Source organism: Myotis nattereri, assembly GCF_964212035.1.
Source record: "Myotis nattereri genome assembly, chromosome: 5".
NCBI classification, from domain to species: domain Eukaryota; kingdom Metazoa; phylum Chordata; class Mammalia; order Chiroptera; family Vespertilionidae; genus Myotis; species Myotis nattereri.
The window spans coordinates 94,956,270-94,975,521 of NC_138080.1; the positions used below are offsets into that span (position 1 = coordinate 94,956,270).

Sequence of the window (19,252 nt, forward strand, 5' to 3'; positions counted from 1 at the left end):
CCCAGCCGGCCACACCCCAATCAGGGATGGGGAGGCCAATCAGGGGCCAGGCTGGCCAGGGTAGGGGCCACAGGAGGTTGGGGGGCTGATCAGGGCCCCCATCAGGCAGTTGGCCACCGCAGTGTGCCTCGTAGTGACCAGTCATTCCAGTCATTCCGCCATTCCGGTTGCTTGGTTTTTATATATAGAGAGAGATTTCCCAAGAAAACACAGAAAATCATTATTTTATGGTTTATGTAGAATTCAAGGTCAAGAAGGATTACAGCCTGTTCAGCGTGGCTGAGTGATTGAACCAGGAGGTCACGGTTTGATTCCCAGTCATGGCACATGCCCGGGTTGCGGGCTCGATCCCCAGTTCAAGGCTTACAGGAGGCGGCCAATCGATAATTCCCTCTCATCATTGATGTTTCTATCTCTCTCTCTCCCTCTCCCTTCCTCTCTGAAATCAATAAAAATATTTTTTAAATAGTTATTAAGAAGTCAACAACCCAAATTTAGTTTCAAATGGCAAACTATGTACCACAGTAGAATGTATATGTAAATTGACCACTGAAAAGATAAAAACATATAGAAGCAGTAACTAAAATACCTCGTTTTACATAAAAGGTCACTAAATGTGTGTAGTCTAACATGAAGTCTTTTGGGAAACACTAGGAACCACATATAATTATTTCAATGACTCAAAAAATATAAGAGTTGATCTAAAACAAAACGAAACATTTAAACCAGGATGGTAGTTGGATTTCTGCCCCTCAAAGTCTGTCATTTAATTCTTTTTCCCAAAAGATACCGACCTCTTGATCACTATTAAGTGTGACTTAAACTGGCAACTTTTCAAGGAAGTAAGTTTTATAGTTTATATAACAGATGTGCAAGGAAAACGATATGAATGAAATAAGCCAAGAAAAACATGCTGATGTACACAACTAAATCATGACCTGTGGGAGGAAGAAACGTTAAAACTACCTCCCTTTCCTTACTACTTCAGTGGTTAGCAATACCAAGTAAAAGAACCCATTTTCAGAAATTAAAATGGGCCTTGACTCTAGGAACTGTTCTAAGATCCAAGGCCCTGCCAGAGGAAAATATTGCACATTTATGTATTTGCATAATTGGCTTTATCTTTTATGGCTAATTTTGTGTAAAAGCAAGTTAATACTGGTCAACAATTTATGAGGAAATTAATAGGACCCAGATATTGTCTCTGATCCCTGGACAAACCACCCAGTCTGTCTCAGTTTCTTCTTCTGAAAGGTAGTTCCTATGTATTTAGAGATGAAATGAAATGACATGTGTAAAACATTTAACACACATGGTTATTTTTCTGCCAGTAGGTTTTATTTTTAATTTGAAGATATTCTTTATATGACCCCTTAGACTGGCATAATACCCACATCTCATTCATTGTTGCAGAACTTTACAGTATTAGCAACCTATCTGACCCACAGAGTAGAAACTGAAATGAAGATTTTGAAGACACAAATATACAGCAAGGCAGAAATAACTTTATGACTAAGAAATGGCCATAGAGCTAGCAATGAGTTATCACTAAGAGACAGGACAAAGCATCTATTAATATAAGCCTCAGCACAGAACTGCTATTTTATGCTTAAAAGAGTTTGTATTTTAAACTTCACGCTCCTTAATCTTAGCATACCATAGACCAGGGGTGGGCAAACTTTTTGACTCGAGGGCCACAATAGGTTCTTAAACTGGACCGGAGGGCCAGAACAAAAGCATGGATGGAGTGTTTGTGTGAACTAATATAAATTCAAAGTAAACATCATTACATAAAAGGGTACGGTCTTTTTTTTCAATAGTTTTATTCATTTCAAACGGGCCGGATCCGGCCCGTGGGCCGTAGTTTGCCCACGGCTGCCATAGACTGTGAGCTAGGTTTTTATTTTACATTAAGTAGTAATTTCTATTTTAGTCGTAATCTGATATCATCTGATAAAATGTATCTAACTTTTTTGGATTCACTAAACTAACTCACTGATATCAACCACTGGGGTCGTACTTACCAAAGCAAATTATGCCAAAAACAAACACTGAAACTATTCTAATCAGAAGGGAAATTATCTAGCATGAATTTTGTATTTACAATTTAGGAATATCCAAAGGAGAATTCTGAACTTTCAAAATGCCAAAAATTAAGGTCTATGTAACTCACTCCAGGCAGTATCTAGCTAAACAAAAGGGTTTTGGAAGGGCCATGATACCCAATTTCTGTACTGTTTCATCTGCAAGAACACAAGTCATTATCCTAGGAAATGTCTGGATGTACAAGGCCATGATGGTTTATGTGGAAGTCCTTCCACTCCCCTCTAGCACAGGTCCTGCTGCTATCATGACCTGGGCAGCAGATGACGGGCTCACAAGAAGCTATCCCAACATAAGCTAGTCCCATGATGCTAAGGAGTTATTTTTCAGAGGCACTTTGGTGGCAGGCAGTAAGATTGGGAGAGGGGACAAAGTGTTGTATGCCTGGCAGAAGAGAAGACCTGTATGGTTCAGGGAAGCAGGATGAAAGCTGCTTCCAAAATGAGGCAGGAATGGTGCTTGGAACATTGCAGCAAGTGAACAGGCAGAGGCAGCCATGACTAGGAAATGCTTTTCCTTTCATGGTCATATAAAAAGAGCTTTCACAACACAAAATTGTATGAATACTAACCACTATCAACCATCTAAAAACATATGTGTATATGGATGAAGCCTAAAAGGAATAAAAACCATAAAAACATTTATACAATGAAAAATTTTTTCCTTAAAAAAAAAAAAAAAAAGTAAGAAAAACAGCACTTGTGTATAAAACTCTTGACTTGCTAAGGAAATATCCTGTGGCTGGGCTGATTTAATTCTGCTGAGGATCAGCTTCTACTCCCTGGCTCAGCAGCCTGCGTGTTGTATCAGTGCCCTGTCTGCACAGATAAAAGCTTTCTGAAAAGACAACTTTGGAGGGAGGGCCAGAAGGTAGAGTCAAATTGCTCTCTGCCCCTCGGCTAGCAGCAGAACAGGGCTGCCAGAACAGAAGACTATTCCCCAGGAATGCGAGTCCCAAGCCAAAACTGTTTTCTATTTCCAACTGATTTATTTCTATTTTCTGTCATGTATCTCGATAACTTTTAAGATTTTCATTTTTATTTTCTTCTAAAACAGTACTCTGTCCTTTTGTGAAAAATACTCTGGGAGATATTAACAGGTGTCATGTGAGAAAAGGAGTGTATGGTGAGTTTTGGGAAAGGTTACAGAAAAACAAAGGCAACTTTATTTCTGCAACAATTCTCAGAGACTTTACTATTCTAATGTGCATTGTGAGTCTCTAAAACTTTGGGGACAATACTTCTTTTCCCTGGAGCTTTTTGTAAGTGTCCCAAAAATCTGTTTCTATAGATGTACTATTTTTTGTCTTTTCAAACTTTGAAAAAGGTTAGTTTATACCTTTCATCTCAACATTTTATTTTTTAGTATACAGTACAGGAATGGGCAAAAGTAGGTCCACAGTTGCAATACAAATAAATAATACAAAATTTAATAAATAGCAATCCTATATAATAAAAGCCTAATATGCAAAATGTCCCCTCGGGCAGTTGTTCGGCGGGAGATTATGACGTGCGATGACCACCAGGGGACAGCGCAGAACATGGCAGGCAGTCAGCAACGCACTGCAACTTCTCACCGGCTACCTGGGGGTGGGGGTGATGGGGACAGAGGTGGGGTGAGAATGCCAAGTGTTCCCCGAGCTCACTCCCCCTGCTACCCTCCCCTGGGACACCAGGGCTCGTGTGTTGGGAAAGCCCCCACACTCAGGTGCTGGGCACCCTTGAGGAGCCTTCCCCACACCCACGCGGCCTCTTCTGGGTGAGCCAGGCCACAGCTGCCTGGACCACAGGGGCCATCCCTATGGGTTTGCACAGGAGCCGGTCCATGTGGTGCCGCTGGGCGGCCCAGAGGCCCACTCTGTGCCCTGGCCCACAGCATCCAGCCACGCTCACTGCATCTCTGTGTGGAGCCTCGAGCACCATGACTCAGGCGGAGGGGGGCACACAGGGGCCCAGATGCTGCCCAGGGCCCAGATGTCAGCTGGGACCTGCCCTTCTATACCAGATGCTCGTGCTTCGATCGCCAGCCAGGCCTAGGGACCACACCTGTGCATGAATTTCGTACACCAGGCCTCTAGTACAAGGATATAACTGTTTTGGGTATTCACAACTGTAAACCTACTTTTGCCTACCCCTGTACATTTTTTCTTTTTTTATCTAATAGCTTTTCCTTTAATCTTTTATTTTTCTGTTGGCTGGCTTTCCGCTTTTTATTTTCCTTTACATCTCATTTATTTTTATATTTTTTAAAAATCTCTTTGATTGATCTTAACTGTTGATCTTCATTTTCTATCTTAAGTCTCATAGACTGTTTTACGTTTTGTACCCTTTCTCCCCTGGGGTTTAAAAAACTTTTAAACTTCATTCCATATTTGCGAATTTGCTTGCTCACTAAAATGTATTTGTAACTCCCAAATTAATATTCACAGTACTTTCATGGTCACTGTAAACATGTATAGAGCAGCGAAAAATTTGAGTCGTCCCTCATACACATTCCCAGCTGAGGTGGGATCACAAAGGTGATGCTCTGCTTTCTTTCTGTTCTCATACTGTAAACAAGTGTCCCTTCCCTGGTCATTTCAGTGCTACGTTGTGCACTGTGCTTTTTCTTGGTGATTTCACTGTTTAATATGGCCCCAACCCTAGTGCTGAAGTGCTGTCTAGTGTTTCTAAGCATAAGAAAGCTGTGCTGTGCCTTACCGAGAAAGTACCTGTTAGATAAACGTTGTTTAGACATGGGGAATCGCCATCTGTAACCATTACAGTGAAGATCAGCTCAAGCAAGAAACGATAGATGTTTCTGGGGTTTGATTAGGAGAGGTCTCAGAATATCTCCCCACAGATTGCTTATCAGTTGCACTGAGAAAAACTGTAAGTGGAGGGACCATATAATAACTTGACTGAATATTCAAAATTGAAATGACTAAGAAGGGACATATAGACATTGTTTTCCTACAGAAAAGGGCACAAGATTACTTAATGTAATGTTCCAGCTCAGGATACATAAACTGAGAAACATCAGTTAAACCTAAATTGAGGAATATTCTATATAATAACTGGCCTGTGATCTTCAAAAATACCAGTGTTATGTAAGATTTTTTTAAAAAGTTAAGGAACTCTTCATTAAAGGAGACTAAATAATTATGACAATTAAATAGAATACATAACCCTGGAAAAAATCCTATACTGTACTAGAGTGGAATAAATGACAAAATCAGAATATGGACTACAGAGATAAAATCATTGTTTCAATGTTAACTCTTCTAAATCTGATACTGTGGCTATGTTAAGGGAATAATCCTTGTTCTTAGTAAGTGCGCACAGAAGTCTTTGAGGCAAAGAAAGGAGTCTTGTAACCACAATTTTCAAATGGATCAGAAAAGTGTGTGTGGGTGTGAAGAGAGATAAAAAATAGAGAAGGAAAAGAGAGAATGACAAATATGGCAAAATCTTAAAAATTGGTGAATCTAGATATAGGGTATACAGGTGTTCTCTTTATTATTTTTAAAACTTTAATTTCAAATAAAAAGTTATTCAAAAATCTCACTGCAAAGTGAGACTCGATGCCACTCTATTCAATACTTTAAAATGATTAATTTTATGTTACACGACTCTTACCTAAATAAAAAAAATTTTTTTATCTGCTTAAGAAATACATATAACTTGGAGCAAAGTTAATCTTCATAAAAAGGACTGATTAGTTTATTTTGTTTTCATTTTGAACTGTCATTTTCTTGACATTACAATTTGGAGAACATTTATTTTAGTGTCAAATTAGGCAACAACTAGTTTTTTCAAGTGCAATCATTCCTCCATTAAAGCATCGAAGAGTTTAGATGCAGAGTGAACACTATGCTTTTACATACAGAATGCATACGTTTTGATGCAAAGTTTACCAAAGTTAAACAATTATGAAATTTAGGTTTACCTGATTTTTATAATTAATGTCATTTTATTTTACATTTAAGATATTATTAAAGAAACAATTAGTAATAAAGCAGTCCTCCTTATTCACAGCTTTGCTTTCTGCATTTTCAGTTACCTGTGGTCAACCATGGTCCAAAAATATTAAACGGAAAACTCCATAAATAAACATTTCGTAAGTTTTAAACTGCACACTGTTCTGAGTAGCGTGATGAAATCTTGCGCTGTCCAGCTCTGTCCAGCCTGGGATGTGAATCATCCTTTTGTCCAGCATCTCCACACTGTATACACCTCCCATCCATTAGTCATTTAGTAGCCATTTCAGTTATCCTGCGGTGTTCAAGTAACCCTTAGAGTAGCCTAATCCTACTTCACAACACCTACGTCACTCAGCTCACACCAACCATCTCATCACACAGGCGTTGTATCATCAAAAGAAAAAGAAAACTGAGCACAGAAGAAAGTACTTTGTACTGCAGTTTGGACATAGTATATGAAAGTTGGGAACTATCCACGGTTTTAGGCATCCATTGAGGGTCTTGAAACATATACCCCACAGATAGGGGGGAACTACTGGATAAAAAATGCAAATCTTACTGTTTTGGGACACTAACCATCACCTCCCCCAAACTATGTTCACATGTCAAGCAGTCCTAAGTATTTATTTATGAGTAAAAAAAAATCATAAAAGTTAAACATTTTAGTCAACAGGCCAAAAACATCCTCAGTGAAGCTCTTAGTATTATTCTATTATCAAGTTCTTATGTAACAAAGTAACATATTACCATATTTAATGACAAGTGAATAAAAGCTAGCAAAATGTTACATCCTATATAATAAAACCCCAATATGCAAATTGGCTGAATGGCAGAATGACTGGCAGCTATGATGTGCACTGAGTACCAGGGGGCAGATGCTCAACGCAGGAGCTGCCCCCTGGTGGTCAGTGCGCTCCCACAGTGGGGAGCGCGGCTCAGCCAGAAGCCGGGCTCATGGCTGGTGAGCGCAGTGGTGGTGGCAGCACTAAAGAGCAGTGAGCCGAGCAGTAAAGAGCAGCGAGCAGGCAGGCGGTACAGAGAGGGGTCCTGGACTATGAGAGGGATCCAGGACTGTGAGAGGGATGTCTGCCTGCCGGCTTAGGCCCAATCCCCAGCAGGCAGATATGCCCCGAGGGGTCCCAGACTGAGAGAGGGCGCAGGCTGGGCTGAGGGACCCCCCCCCCCCACTCCCAGTGCACCAATTTTGTGCACAAGGCCTCTAGTTTAGATATAATAGTAACAGCATACTTATTACTCTGCATAACTCGGACACCAATTGCCACTTGCTAGAAAAACTTTTAGCCAAATATTTAGCATAAAATATTTATTTAAAAGTTATTTTGCGCCTGGCCAATATGGCTCAGTGGTTGAGCCGACCCATGAACCAAACCAGGAGGTCACAGTTCAATTTTTGGTCAGGGAACATGCCCAGGACTGCTTGTGGGCTCAATCCCCAGAAGCAGGTGTGCAGGAGGCAGCCCATCAGTGATTCTCTCTCATCAATGATAATTCTATCCCTCTCTCCCTCTCCCTTCATCTCTCCAAAATCAATTAAAAAAATTTTTTTTAAAGTTGTTTTGAAAATTCCATTTACTACAAATTCAACTGTATATCATTATCAATTGAAGTGCAAGTTCCTCAAATACAATTTCTAATAAAATTTAAAAGCCTAAGCTCCCAAGGTCTATTTTTTTTTTAATGGGAACATTACTTCTATTCAACAACCCAAAACACTCTTACTCTGTACTTAAAGCAGCTTCAGACTCACATTGCTTTATATGTAAGTTTAATTGTGAAACAACCTTTCCTATTGCTGACAGTTGCGTAAGGCCACTTGCACAGGTTATTTACTTTTTTTAGTAAATCCATTTTTTTTAAAGAAAGGACAGTGTGATTTTTTTTCTTGCCAAGAGGTATCTATCCTATGTCAAACTGGCTCCACAAGCAGATTAAATAGCCAAGGGACAAGCAGATCAAATATCCAAGGTATTAAAAAGTGAGTATAGCATAAGTTTAATCTGCATCATAGGTCCATCCCAATTCTAGTTTTTACAGATATGATAAAATAGCTCCTAAAATTAGAACTAATCTAAGGAATAACAGTCTTTGTTCAGCCACTGAGCCACACCGTCCAGACTGAGTGAAACGTTTTAAAAGCATGCATACACATTTACCACATAATGTTTTTGTATGGAAGTCATAAAAAACATGTTAGAATTAAAGACTAAGAATTTAGAAACAAAATTCATATACAAAAAGGAGACATTCTAAAATAATTGGCTAACTAGACTTTTCTTAATTATAAAACATGCCTATCTATTGATCTACAGTGACAAAATCATTCATATTTAATAATTTATTAGCTAAATCTATCCATAACTCATAAATAGCTATAAATTGGTTCCAACATGCCATGTTCTTTTACCTGTATTTAATTTTCAGGCTAAAGAGCTCTAGTAAGCCAAAAGAATTTCTTGCTGGTTAGAGAGATTGGGTTGAATAATTGGAAAGCCCTTTCTGCAAGGTGCTTTCTTTGCATATACTGCTCACCTATTGCCAAAGATCATGATTTTGATATATTTTAAAGGGTTCTTTTCTTGATATTGTTCAGTCTCTTTAAGGATAAATTGTCAACTTCAATTTCCCTTCAAAACCTAAATCTTTTTACATTTTAAAGATGTTTACATTAGCAGTATCTTTAAAATCTTGAGGAAATACAAAACAAACTGAACAAAAATGAACAGATGGAGCAATACGTCTTTCCAAAGACTTTATTCCTCAATATGTCTTTCAAAGGAGTAATTTCTGTAATATGCTTTACAATGTTAAAGTAAAAGCATTTACAATTTGGTAAACACAAGCATAGGGCACACATAATAGAGATATTTAATGAGTTTTCCTATATGTAGGTTAAGTTGTCTACTCAAGTGAAGAGTACCCACTGAAAATAATGATCTATGGATTAGGACATAGTTCTTACATACTTCTAGTAGTATGCCATGTGTTTCACATGCATTTAATCCTCACAGAAACTCTGTAAAATAAATATCTCCTTTTTATAAATAAAGAAATTGAGAGATACTGTTCCAGTGCTGTTTCTTAGTGGACCTACTACTACTGGATGTGATACAATTTCAATCCAGTTCTGATCTCTGAATTACAAACCATTTCCCAGATCCATTAAATACACCGGGAGGTGCCTATGTATAGTAGGAGAGTATGTATGGCTAGGAAATTACCATAAAAATACGTAGATGGACAAACACATAATTAGGCAAAACAAGGAAAGCTCATATGAAGTAAAAAACAAGTTTAAACAGTTAAATATGTTGTTGCAAATGTTAAGTAATGTCAGCTGGGGCTGAAAAAAGTTAACATTATATATAAGACTCATTACAAGTACTAAAAATGTACTTTGAATCTATGAGGTAGTTTTGTTCTCCAAAAATTGGAACTTGAATTTGATCAAAATAACTAGAGACAATTACCAATTTATAGGAAATACCTAGGTTAGAGAAACATTTAAATAACCCCATGGAGGTCCCATTGGCAAAATGCAGACCAAGGGAAATGCAAATAACCACGTTTCTTCAACAAATAAACTTCGAGAGGGAAGAAAAGTAGAGGTTGAACCTACAGATCAAGAGAATCAAGAGATATATCCATTAGCCAGAAACATCACAAAAGGAATTATAAGGCAATTAAAAAATGAACACTGACTGAACATTTGATATCAAGTAATCATCATTTTCTAAAAATTTTATAATGGTACTAGACGCCCGGTGCACAAAAATTTGTGCACTGGGGGGGCGGTCCCTCAGCCTGTCCTGTGCCCTCTCGCAGTCTGGGACCCCTCAGGGGATGACCACCTGCTGGCTTAGGCCTGCTCCCTGGGGGATTGGGCCTAAGATGGCAATCAGACATCCCTCTGGCAGCCCGGCAGCCCTCCAGGGATGTCCACTTGCCAGCAGAGAGCAGACCTAAGCTGCAGTCGGACATCCTTAGTGCTGCTGAGGCAGGAGAGGCTCCCACCACCACCACTGTACTGGCAGCCATCAGCCTGGCTTGTGGCTGAGCAGAGCTCCTCCGTGTAGGAGCTCACTGACCACCAGAGAGTAGCTCCTGCATTGAGCGTCTGCCCTCTGGTGGTCAGTGTGTGTCATAGTGACCAGTCATTCCCAGTCTTTCTGGTGTTAGGGTCAGTTTGCATATTACTCTTTTACTATATAGGATAGAGGCCTGGTGCACGGGTGGGGGCTGGATGGTTTGCCCTGAAGGGTGTCCTGGATCAGGGTGGGGGTCCCGCTTGGGTGCCTGGCCAGCCTGGGTGAGGGGCTGACGGCTGTTTGCAGCTGGTCACACCCCCTTCAGTGTGGGGGTCTCCACTGAGGTGCCTGGACAGCCTGGATGAGGGGCTGATGGCTGTTTGCAGCTGGTCACACCCCCTTCAGGGTGGGGGTCCCCACTGGGGTGCCTGGCCAGTTTGGGTGAGGGGCTGAGAGCCGTTTTCAGGCTGGCAGGTGACTGAAGCTCCCAGCCTCTTTTTTCTTTTTCTTTTTATTCTGGGATTTATTTACCTTCTATAGCTGTCACTGGAGCTGAGAGCCGGCTCCAGCTCTGAGGCCGGGGCTAGCTGAAAGCAGGTAACTGGGGTTTGTTTGGCTTCTATAATTGAAACATTGTTGCTTTTGAAGCTGTTGCTTCAGGAGCTCAGAGCCCGGATGCCGCAGGCAGGGAACCTTGGCTTCCTCCATCACTGGAGCAAGCAAACCTCCTGCTCGCTTCAGCTGTGTGGCTGCTGGCCGCCATCTTGGTTGGCAGTTAATTTGCATATCACCCTGATTAGCCAATGGGAAACGTAGCGGAGGTACGGTTAATTACCCTATTTGTCTATTATTAGATAGGATTGTGGTTATGATTTTTTTAAAAAGATGGCTCCTTACCTTTTAGAGAGTGATAAGTTTATAGATGAAATGATAGGTGTCTGGGATTTGCTTCAGAATAATATTGAGTGGGGGTGTTAGGTAGAAGTACAGATGAAGCATGATTGCCCAAACTTTTGAAGCTATTCATGTATACACAGATAGTCCCTCCATTTTCTGATATATTTGAAATTTTGCATAATAAAAGCTAATAAACACATAAATTCCAACTGGATAGGAAGTCTAGATCTAAATATAAAAGATGAAACAACAAAATTTCTTCAAGATTAAAAAATGTTATTTAAGCTGCCTATATTTTTCTTAAAGGAAATTAAACATTGAAATAAGAAAATAACACAAGAGCATAGAAAAAGTTTTAACTGAAAGTTATACTGTAAAAACTAGGAGTCCTAGTAAGAAGTACTTAAGAAAGCCAAGTACTTTTAGTGGATATATTAGTAAACATGAAAAACTACTTGTAAACTAACACTAAAGGGGGTTCAGGAAAACACGAGGCAGTTAAGTCCTTTTTAAAAGCATCTTGACATAGTACTAAATAGATTAATTTAAACTACAGAAATGCTGGCAGAAGATAAATTAAACTAATCTTTCTTTGGAATTAAATTCTTATCTACTTCTGTCCAGTTACTAGAAAAGAGGAAGGACAATTAAATTATTGCTTCAGCAATAACAATTATTTACAACTGGTTCAAATAAAAGTTGATATGGGAAGACAGAAAGCTGACAATCATCTTTGCTTTCAAGTTCTAAGAAGCAAACTGAACAGATGATTTAGTGTAAGATGGGAAAAAAAGGAAAACTGAAAGAAAAGCAAAACAACTGATAAGGTGTAGCATATTTGTAGTTTCAAGCTTCTTGTTAATCCTCACTGAAGGATATTTTTCCCATTGATTTTTAGAGAAGAATGAGAGGGGGAGAGAGAGAAACATTGATGTGAAAGAGATGTATCGAGTGGTCGCCTCCTGCATGCACCCAGACCCCCGACCTGGGCATCCATGCCCTTGACCAGAATCGAATCCTCGACCCTTCAGTCCTTGGGCTGACGGTCTAACCACTGAATTAACCAGCTAGGGCTGTAGTGGCAAGTTTCTTTAAGGCAGATATTTTACTTTGCAAGTTCACAAAATACAGTACTATTCCAATAAATAGTAAAAGTACTATCTGTTGAAATAATTGAATGAACTATTTTCTATAAAAGCAAAAGATTCTCCCTCTGGGGTCAGCCTGATGAGAACAGTAGTTTCTACAGCTGTATTACATTATTTAACACTTAGGAACTGAAAACCTGCACATAACACCAAGAAAAATCAACTTACTGGCAGAAAATGCAAACTATGCTTAAGAGAATAACTTAAAATGGACTATCTGTAGCAGTTGCCTTAGGACCTTGGGCAGCACTGTTGAAAGCAATATCATAACAAGAATAATTTGAAATAGATTTACCATCTATAGTAATAAAAGAGTAACATGCTAATTAAATGACCTTCCGGATGAAGCCGGGGCTGCGAAGGCTGAGGCAAGCCATAGCCGCAGCTGCAAGGGCCTAGCTGCAAGGGCCAAGCCCCTTGCACGAGTTTCGTGCATCGGGCTTCTAGTCCTATATAATAAAAGCCTAATATGCAAATTGTTTGACTGGGAGTTCGACTGCTCACTATGACGTGCGCTGACCACCAGGGGGCGGCACGGAACATGGCGGGCAACAGTGGAGGTGCTGCTGACCCCGATGGGCCCCCAACGAGAGCAGGACCGTGGCAGTATGGTAGAGGAGGTGAGCGGGCAGAGCCGGGCCAAGGCGGGTGCAAGCAGGGGGCCGATCGCCCCGTTGATTACCCCGCAAACAGTGACCAGTGGTGGTGGCAGGGGGCAGGGCCGCTGCCCAGCTCCCAACCGATCATCCCGCAGACGGCAACTAGTGGTGGTGGCAGGGTCGAGGCTGCTGCCCCGCTCCCAGGCACTGAGGGAGCTGGGCAGGGGCCTGGCCTCCATCGATCGCTCCGCAGGTGGGATGTGGAGCAGGTGAGGGGGCAGTGCCAGGCCACGGCGGGGTGCCAGGCTGGGCTATGGGGCTACAAGGCTGGGGGTATGAGCTGGGGCCCCATCCCCGCAGGCCACCCCAAGGGACCCCATCCATGCACGAATTCGTGCACCAGGCCTCTAGTTAATTAATATTACCCCTGAGATGAAACAGAAGGATTAGCCAGGCTTGAACAAAAAGTAGCAGTTTTGATCTACCACTATACCATGTCATCCTGTTTCTAAAATTTGGGGGGAAAAAAAAACCAAAAAACAGAACTGCAGCAACTTTCCATTCATATTGTGTATAGCGTGACAAAATATACAAGTATCCAATTTTATTACAACCTCGAATAAAGGCAGGCAGGCCATGGACAGCAATGGTCAAGCTGATCCTAGTTGGTGGGAGTGGTGCCACTTATCCTTTCCTGCCACAGCTGCCTTTTGTGCAACTTGAGTACAAGTGGGAGGAAACTGGCACTCCAAGCTCTGCTGACTTACAGCTTTATCTGCTTTTCCTCAGTTCTACAATGTTCTGCAAAACAGAACTATTTAATGCCACCAGGAGGTGCCACAATCGTGGAAAATATCTCCACACCTTCTGTAAGTCTTAAAGGTCTCAAAAGCCTATATTTGAAATATATCATTATACTTAAGAACTGCCTCCATACTGGGTCAAACAGTAGCTCCAGGAAACACATTTTCAAAGAGTATATTTTTCTCCCTGAAGTAAACCTCATTGGGTAAGGATATATACTAAATAAAAGTCCTAGTTTTCCTGAGTCATAGGTTGCACTTATTTACTGCATAAAGCATTTAAATAGAACATTTATTGATTACCACTCTTTTTATGAAATGTCCTTTTTTAGCCAAAACTGTCTCAGGAGGATAATGACTTTCCAAAATTTATCTGCTATTATGAAATACTAGTTCCAGTTTTTTCATGTGGTGGACATTCATGTCTCCAAATAGTCAGCAAAGTTGAAAAAAGTCCTACTCTAAGCCAATCCCTCATTTTTCAGGTAAGGAAAACAAGGTTTGGAGATTCATGTGATTCTGCCTCAAATCATACATATGACTAATCTAAGAGCCAGTGACAGAATCTGAACCGAGTGCCCCAAGCCCCAAACCCCAAACCAGTGTCTTTTCTATTATAAGCCCTCATTCTATGAATCTAAGTTCTCAGAGCAGTCCTTAATCACTTCATTGTTTCCTCATTTGCAAGTCTCCTGATCACCTTATCTCCTTGCTAATCAGAGCAGCCATTCTATGGATCCACTTCACCTCCATTAGTAGCATTTTAAGGTGAACAGTACCCTAACTGGACACAGTGCCACAGGTATTGGTTCTGTAAGATGCTTACATTTCTGGGGAAGAATTTCTTCTCTCCTGCCAGGGAAAGATGAAAATTAAGTCCCCAGTATTCATCAATAAAATAACCTCATGCTGTAATCTTAATATCATGTGTCAGACACCCACAAAAGCTTTCAAAAGCCCCTGGTGGCAACATTCTTACAAGTTATTGAATAACTTGGTTCAAGTGTCCATTCTAAATTGGGTCTTACAAAGGTAGAAGTTATTTTTCAACAACAGCTCTTCTGTTAGATCACTTGGTAACTGCCTATGTGGCAAATTTAACCTAAAGCACTGGACGATTAGTAAGGCAGGTGATGAAGACATACAATGAAATGAACACCAGCAGCAGGAATATTGTCTTGATTTCTATCTCCTGAAAAATGTACAGCCTCTTCAAATTTTTTGAGTACCATAAATTTAATCCTCTAAGATACCAAGATGTTTTTTAGTGGGGCTTTTCCCCTATCCTCCTTAGAAACTTCTGGACTTTTAAAAACTGTCTAAACTAGTACCCAGGTCTTTACACCACATATGAAAAAACAACCAATGGACCTGGATCTGGAAAAGAAATAGTATTTTACCTTTGGAAAGCAAAATCAGAGTACATACACAGCACAATAAGCCCATTTAATAGTCAAATGAATAGTTGATAAATGAAAACTATTAAAGCAAATCACTTTTCAAACATAGGGTTTATTTATCTCTTAATGAAGTTTATCTCACTCTCAATGCAGAAAAGTTGCTATAGTTATCAAAAGTATACTGATCTAAACATATTGTGTTATCTAAGCTCTTATACCTTAATTCCAGCATTCTAAGGTAAGAATCTATCCTTATTTTCATACCATACCTGACAACACTGGGGCACTTGAGGTGAATTAACTTGTCAGGGTTACAGCGTTGAACCAACTCTTAAAAACTACGCTCCTTAGCATAGAAAATTTGAAAATATGGTCAAACTCTAAGTTCTATGTGATGTATTATCACAGCCAACGTGAATTATTTTTTCTGGAGTCAGGAAAGCCTAACAGTTTGCCACCTACACATCCTAATTTTAGTTGGGATGGGTGACACAAATGAACTGTTTCTGTCACCACACTTATGCATACCCAAAAGGGAGAGACTGGTTCAATTCTTTAACTTTACTTCCTGCCTAGAAGGCCTGACTTAAGCCCTGTTATAACGGATATAATCGATCTAAGTGTTCAAGTTGTTTTAGTGTAGGAAGATACTAAAGTTATCATTTACGTCTTACTGGAAATCAACCAAGCATTAGTCATTTTACCTGTCAGGGAAGTTAAAGCAGATCAACAAGATATAAACTGGGTTGTTTTCTTTTTTTAGGGGAAATCCCTTAATGACTCGTTAATTAAACCTAATGAAACAAGGGGCCCTCCAAAACTAGTGTGGAAACAGGAAAAGAACAAGAAGTCATGCGGTGACCTGCTTTCACTGTTAGAAAGGGAAGAGTCTCCTCTTGTTTTTACCTGCAGCCTGACCACGATGGCCACTTGTTACACCTACCACCCACTCCAAGTGCAGGTTCCCGAGGAAGCAAAGGAAACCTGCAGGGTAAAGGCTCTATCCCGGCCAGGCGCCAGGACTGCACCACGCCCGCGGACACAGGGCCCTGCCTGCGTCCCCCACCCTCCAGCCTCCCCTGCTGCCCAGGAGGCAGCGCACAGCCCGTGGCCGAGGCAGTCCTCCGCCGGGCAGTGACCCCGCTCCGCCAGCCCCGCCCCCTTCCCTGACCAAAGGGTCGGTGCCTGGGGGGCGGGGGTAGGGACCGGGAAGAAGGCCTGGACAGGAGCGGAGGGGTCAGGAGGAAGAGTCCCTTCCCAGCCTCGCCGATCGGGACGAGGACTGGGCCCCCGGGCGAGCGGGCCGCCGCCATGATGGCCGGGCCGGGCGGGGGGGCGTGACGCGGGCCGCCGAGCACAGGGCCAGCTCCCCGTACCCTTCCCCTCCCCCGCGTGGGCCTGGCCACAACTGCCCCCGATACTCACGCTTTGTCCACCAGCTCCCGCACCTTCCACATGTTCAACATCGTGCCGCGCGCGGGCCGGGCCGCGCCGCCCTCTCCTGCTCCCCACGGACCCCGGGACACTTAGGTGCCGGGGCAGATCCAGGCCGGTCGCACCGCTGCCGCCGCCTAGAACTCCCCAGTCGGCTCCAGCTCCAGCCCCAGCCGCGGCGCTGCCGGTGACACGTCGAGACGCGGGGCAGCGGCGCTGCGTGGGGCGGAAGTGCCCGACGTTCCGCCCACTCTTGCGGGGCACGCCGGGATCAGTAGTTCTCTGCGCGCCACGCGGAGCCTTTAAATTGAGAGGAGGCGTGTTAAGGTTGGTACAACTGATCGTAAACTTTCCGGGTTCCCGCGCCCCTCCGACTCTACGGAACCAGAAGCTCCGTGGGTGGGGCCCAGCAATCTGTGCGTTAACACATCCTCCACGCTCAAGTTGCAGAACCACTGGTTCAACCGTGAAGTATTGCTGTGCTATTAATAATGATTATACGGAAGTGGGAGTGGTGTGTGTGTTCCTCACTGACAAGCAGCGCTGTTTTTGGTTCCAAGTGTCCAAACATGCTTCCTTCTCTGGGTCTTCGTTTCCATGCCTGTAAATTGAAGAAGTTGTAGTCTAAAACGATTCCACTCTAATTCTATGATACGCTGGTTTACTATTTAGACAGCTACCTGATACACTTGTTAGATACTTTTTATAAAGCTCAGAAACTCACTTCACACTCCATGGCAAACGGTAGAAAACCAGTACCATGACGCACCCGAGAACTTGGCAGCACAAGTAGACACACACATTGTATTCAGTATTTTATTGCAATGGTTGTTGTCACTTCATTTTTCACGTACATATTTTTGACAATGTTCATCTTAAAGCTGTAAATAACCTTAAAGTTCGTTTAGTCCAACTGCTTAAATTTTATAGTTCTTTTTATTCTATACATATTTATTGAGGATCTTCTATGTGCCAGGAGTGGGGAATATAGATGGGGACAAGACAGACAAGCACCAGCTCCCTTGGGTCTTAAAGATCTTTGGAGGAAAAAAAATAATCAAGGAAACATTAAGACAATTGCAGATAGCCCTGGCCAGTGTGGTTGGGTGTTGTCCTGTGTACTGAAAGGTTGCTGGTTCAATTCCTGGTCAGGGCACATGCCTGGGTTGCAGGCTCCATCCCCAGTAGGGGGCATACAGGAGACAACTGATCATGTTTTCTCTCTCTCTCTCTCTCTCTCTCTCTCTCTCTCTCTCTCTCTCCCCTTCTTCTCTCTCTAAAAATCAATTAAAAATATTTTTTAAAAAGACACTTGCAGATAGAAAGTGCTTGAAGAAGACAGATGATAATGCTACAGAGAATGATGTTAGAGGAAAATGACACTAGGAAATATTTAAGGCCTATTTGAGGACATTATATTTAAGCTGAAACTTGAATGATATAAAGGAGCTGACCATAAAAGAAAGATCTGCAATAAAACAATTCCTGGTGAAGGTAACAGACAAAGACTGATTCACAAAGGAGAAGTGAAGTGCTGCTAGTCAGAAAGCTAGGTAACAAGGATCCCAAATCAAGAACTCAAAACTTCTGACCCCTCGTTCCTCAGGTCAAGTCGCCTCTTCTTGTTGTGTCCACTTAATTACTGGAAGCAGCTTTGAAGAGTGTTTCAATAAGGCTTTGGGATTAAGGCCTGAGAGAAGCCAGTTGAAAGCATTGCCAGGCAGAAGAGCACAAAAAGCAGAAATCAGGACAAAGCTATCTCAGAGCTTTGTTGAGATAGGAGGAGTACTTGGGCAGACATGAAGTGAGTTGGAGAGATGGGTGGAAGGGGCAGGTAAAGATGAGCAGAGATAGGTAGAGAAACTGGACTTTCAAATGAGAAGTGTTTCCTGTTGAAAGGACTATCCAGCCCAAGATTCAAAGGATAGAATGTGGCAAGAGGAGATAAGGGAAACTACTTGCATAAATAAGATCTCAGCAAGTTAACCTTCAAACAATCGGGTGAGGGTACACCAGCAGAATGGGCAGGGCATAAAAATAACCACCTTCCCAGCCTGGGCCAGTTTGCAATCAGCTTCACCAGATTTAACCAGAGACTACAATGTCATCATCTACTTTGCTTGTTCCAACACCAAGTTTGGAAGTGCCTAGACTTATCCCAGGATTGTCATTTGTGGTGTTCTCACGGTTGTCCAGGGCTACCTAGCATGTAACACCAAAAAGGTTGTCTGTCCACCTTAGATTCAAAAGAGCCCCTAATGGACTCAGAATAACCAGACAAAGAGAGTTTGTTAAAAAGTGGTCACAAAATTAATCATTTGTATGTCAACAAAGTATTCCATTTTTACCTTTTATCTTGCAAGTTTGGGAGCAGTTTCCATAGTAACTTCTTTGTAGCAATTTAAATGTGGCCATGGTAGAAAAATAAATGGGAAAATACCTCACCCATCCCTCTTCAGGAAAACATATTTTTCACTCAATGAGCTGACACTTTTAGTAAGGCCAAACAAATGCAAGGTTTGAAAGCAAATGTACTGGGCTGTGTTACTTATACATGAGGGGCAGTTACAGACACTGACGGCTGATCTCCCGTGGTTGGCTCCTCGGTGTTTCCTTCAGGGGAGTTTAATTCACAGCACACAGGTGTGGCAGTCCTGGGAAAGCACCACCCAGATCGCTTTTCAAGAGAATCAGTGTGAGGAGTGTGGATGGCCAACAGCTCCTGGCAGCCACTTCTTGGGAATCAGCCACAGCATTTATACCAAGTCTGTTCTCTCACTGGGCCACAACCAGGCAATGACTAAGCAAGGTGTGCTGGAGCTGGGCCATTTCTGCCCAAGGCCGGACCCCTCTATTAAGCA

At 41.9% G+C, this 19,252-nt stretch overlaps 1 protein-coding gene across 4 annotated transcripts in view; it reads right to left on the reverse strand.

Moving 5' to 3' along the window:
- CLINT1 (clathrin interactor 1) overlaps positions 1-16,595 on the reverse strand; it is a 54,850-nt gene extending 38,255 nt beyond the window's left edge. For all 4 annotated transcript variants that reach the window (XM_081092657.1, XM_081092656.1, XM_081092655.1 and 1 more), the window contains exon 1: positions 16,383-16,595. In XM_081092657.1, the coding sequence (XP_080948783.1) occupies positions 16,383-16,423 (41 nt within the window). In that variant the 5' untranslated portion in view covers positions 16,424-16,595. The remainder of the gene's footprint in view (positions 1-16,382) is intronic.
- Between the last annotated feature and the right edge of the window lie 2,657 nt (positions 16,596-19,252).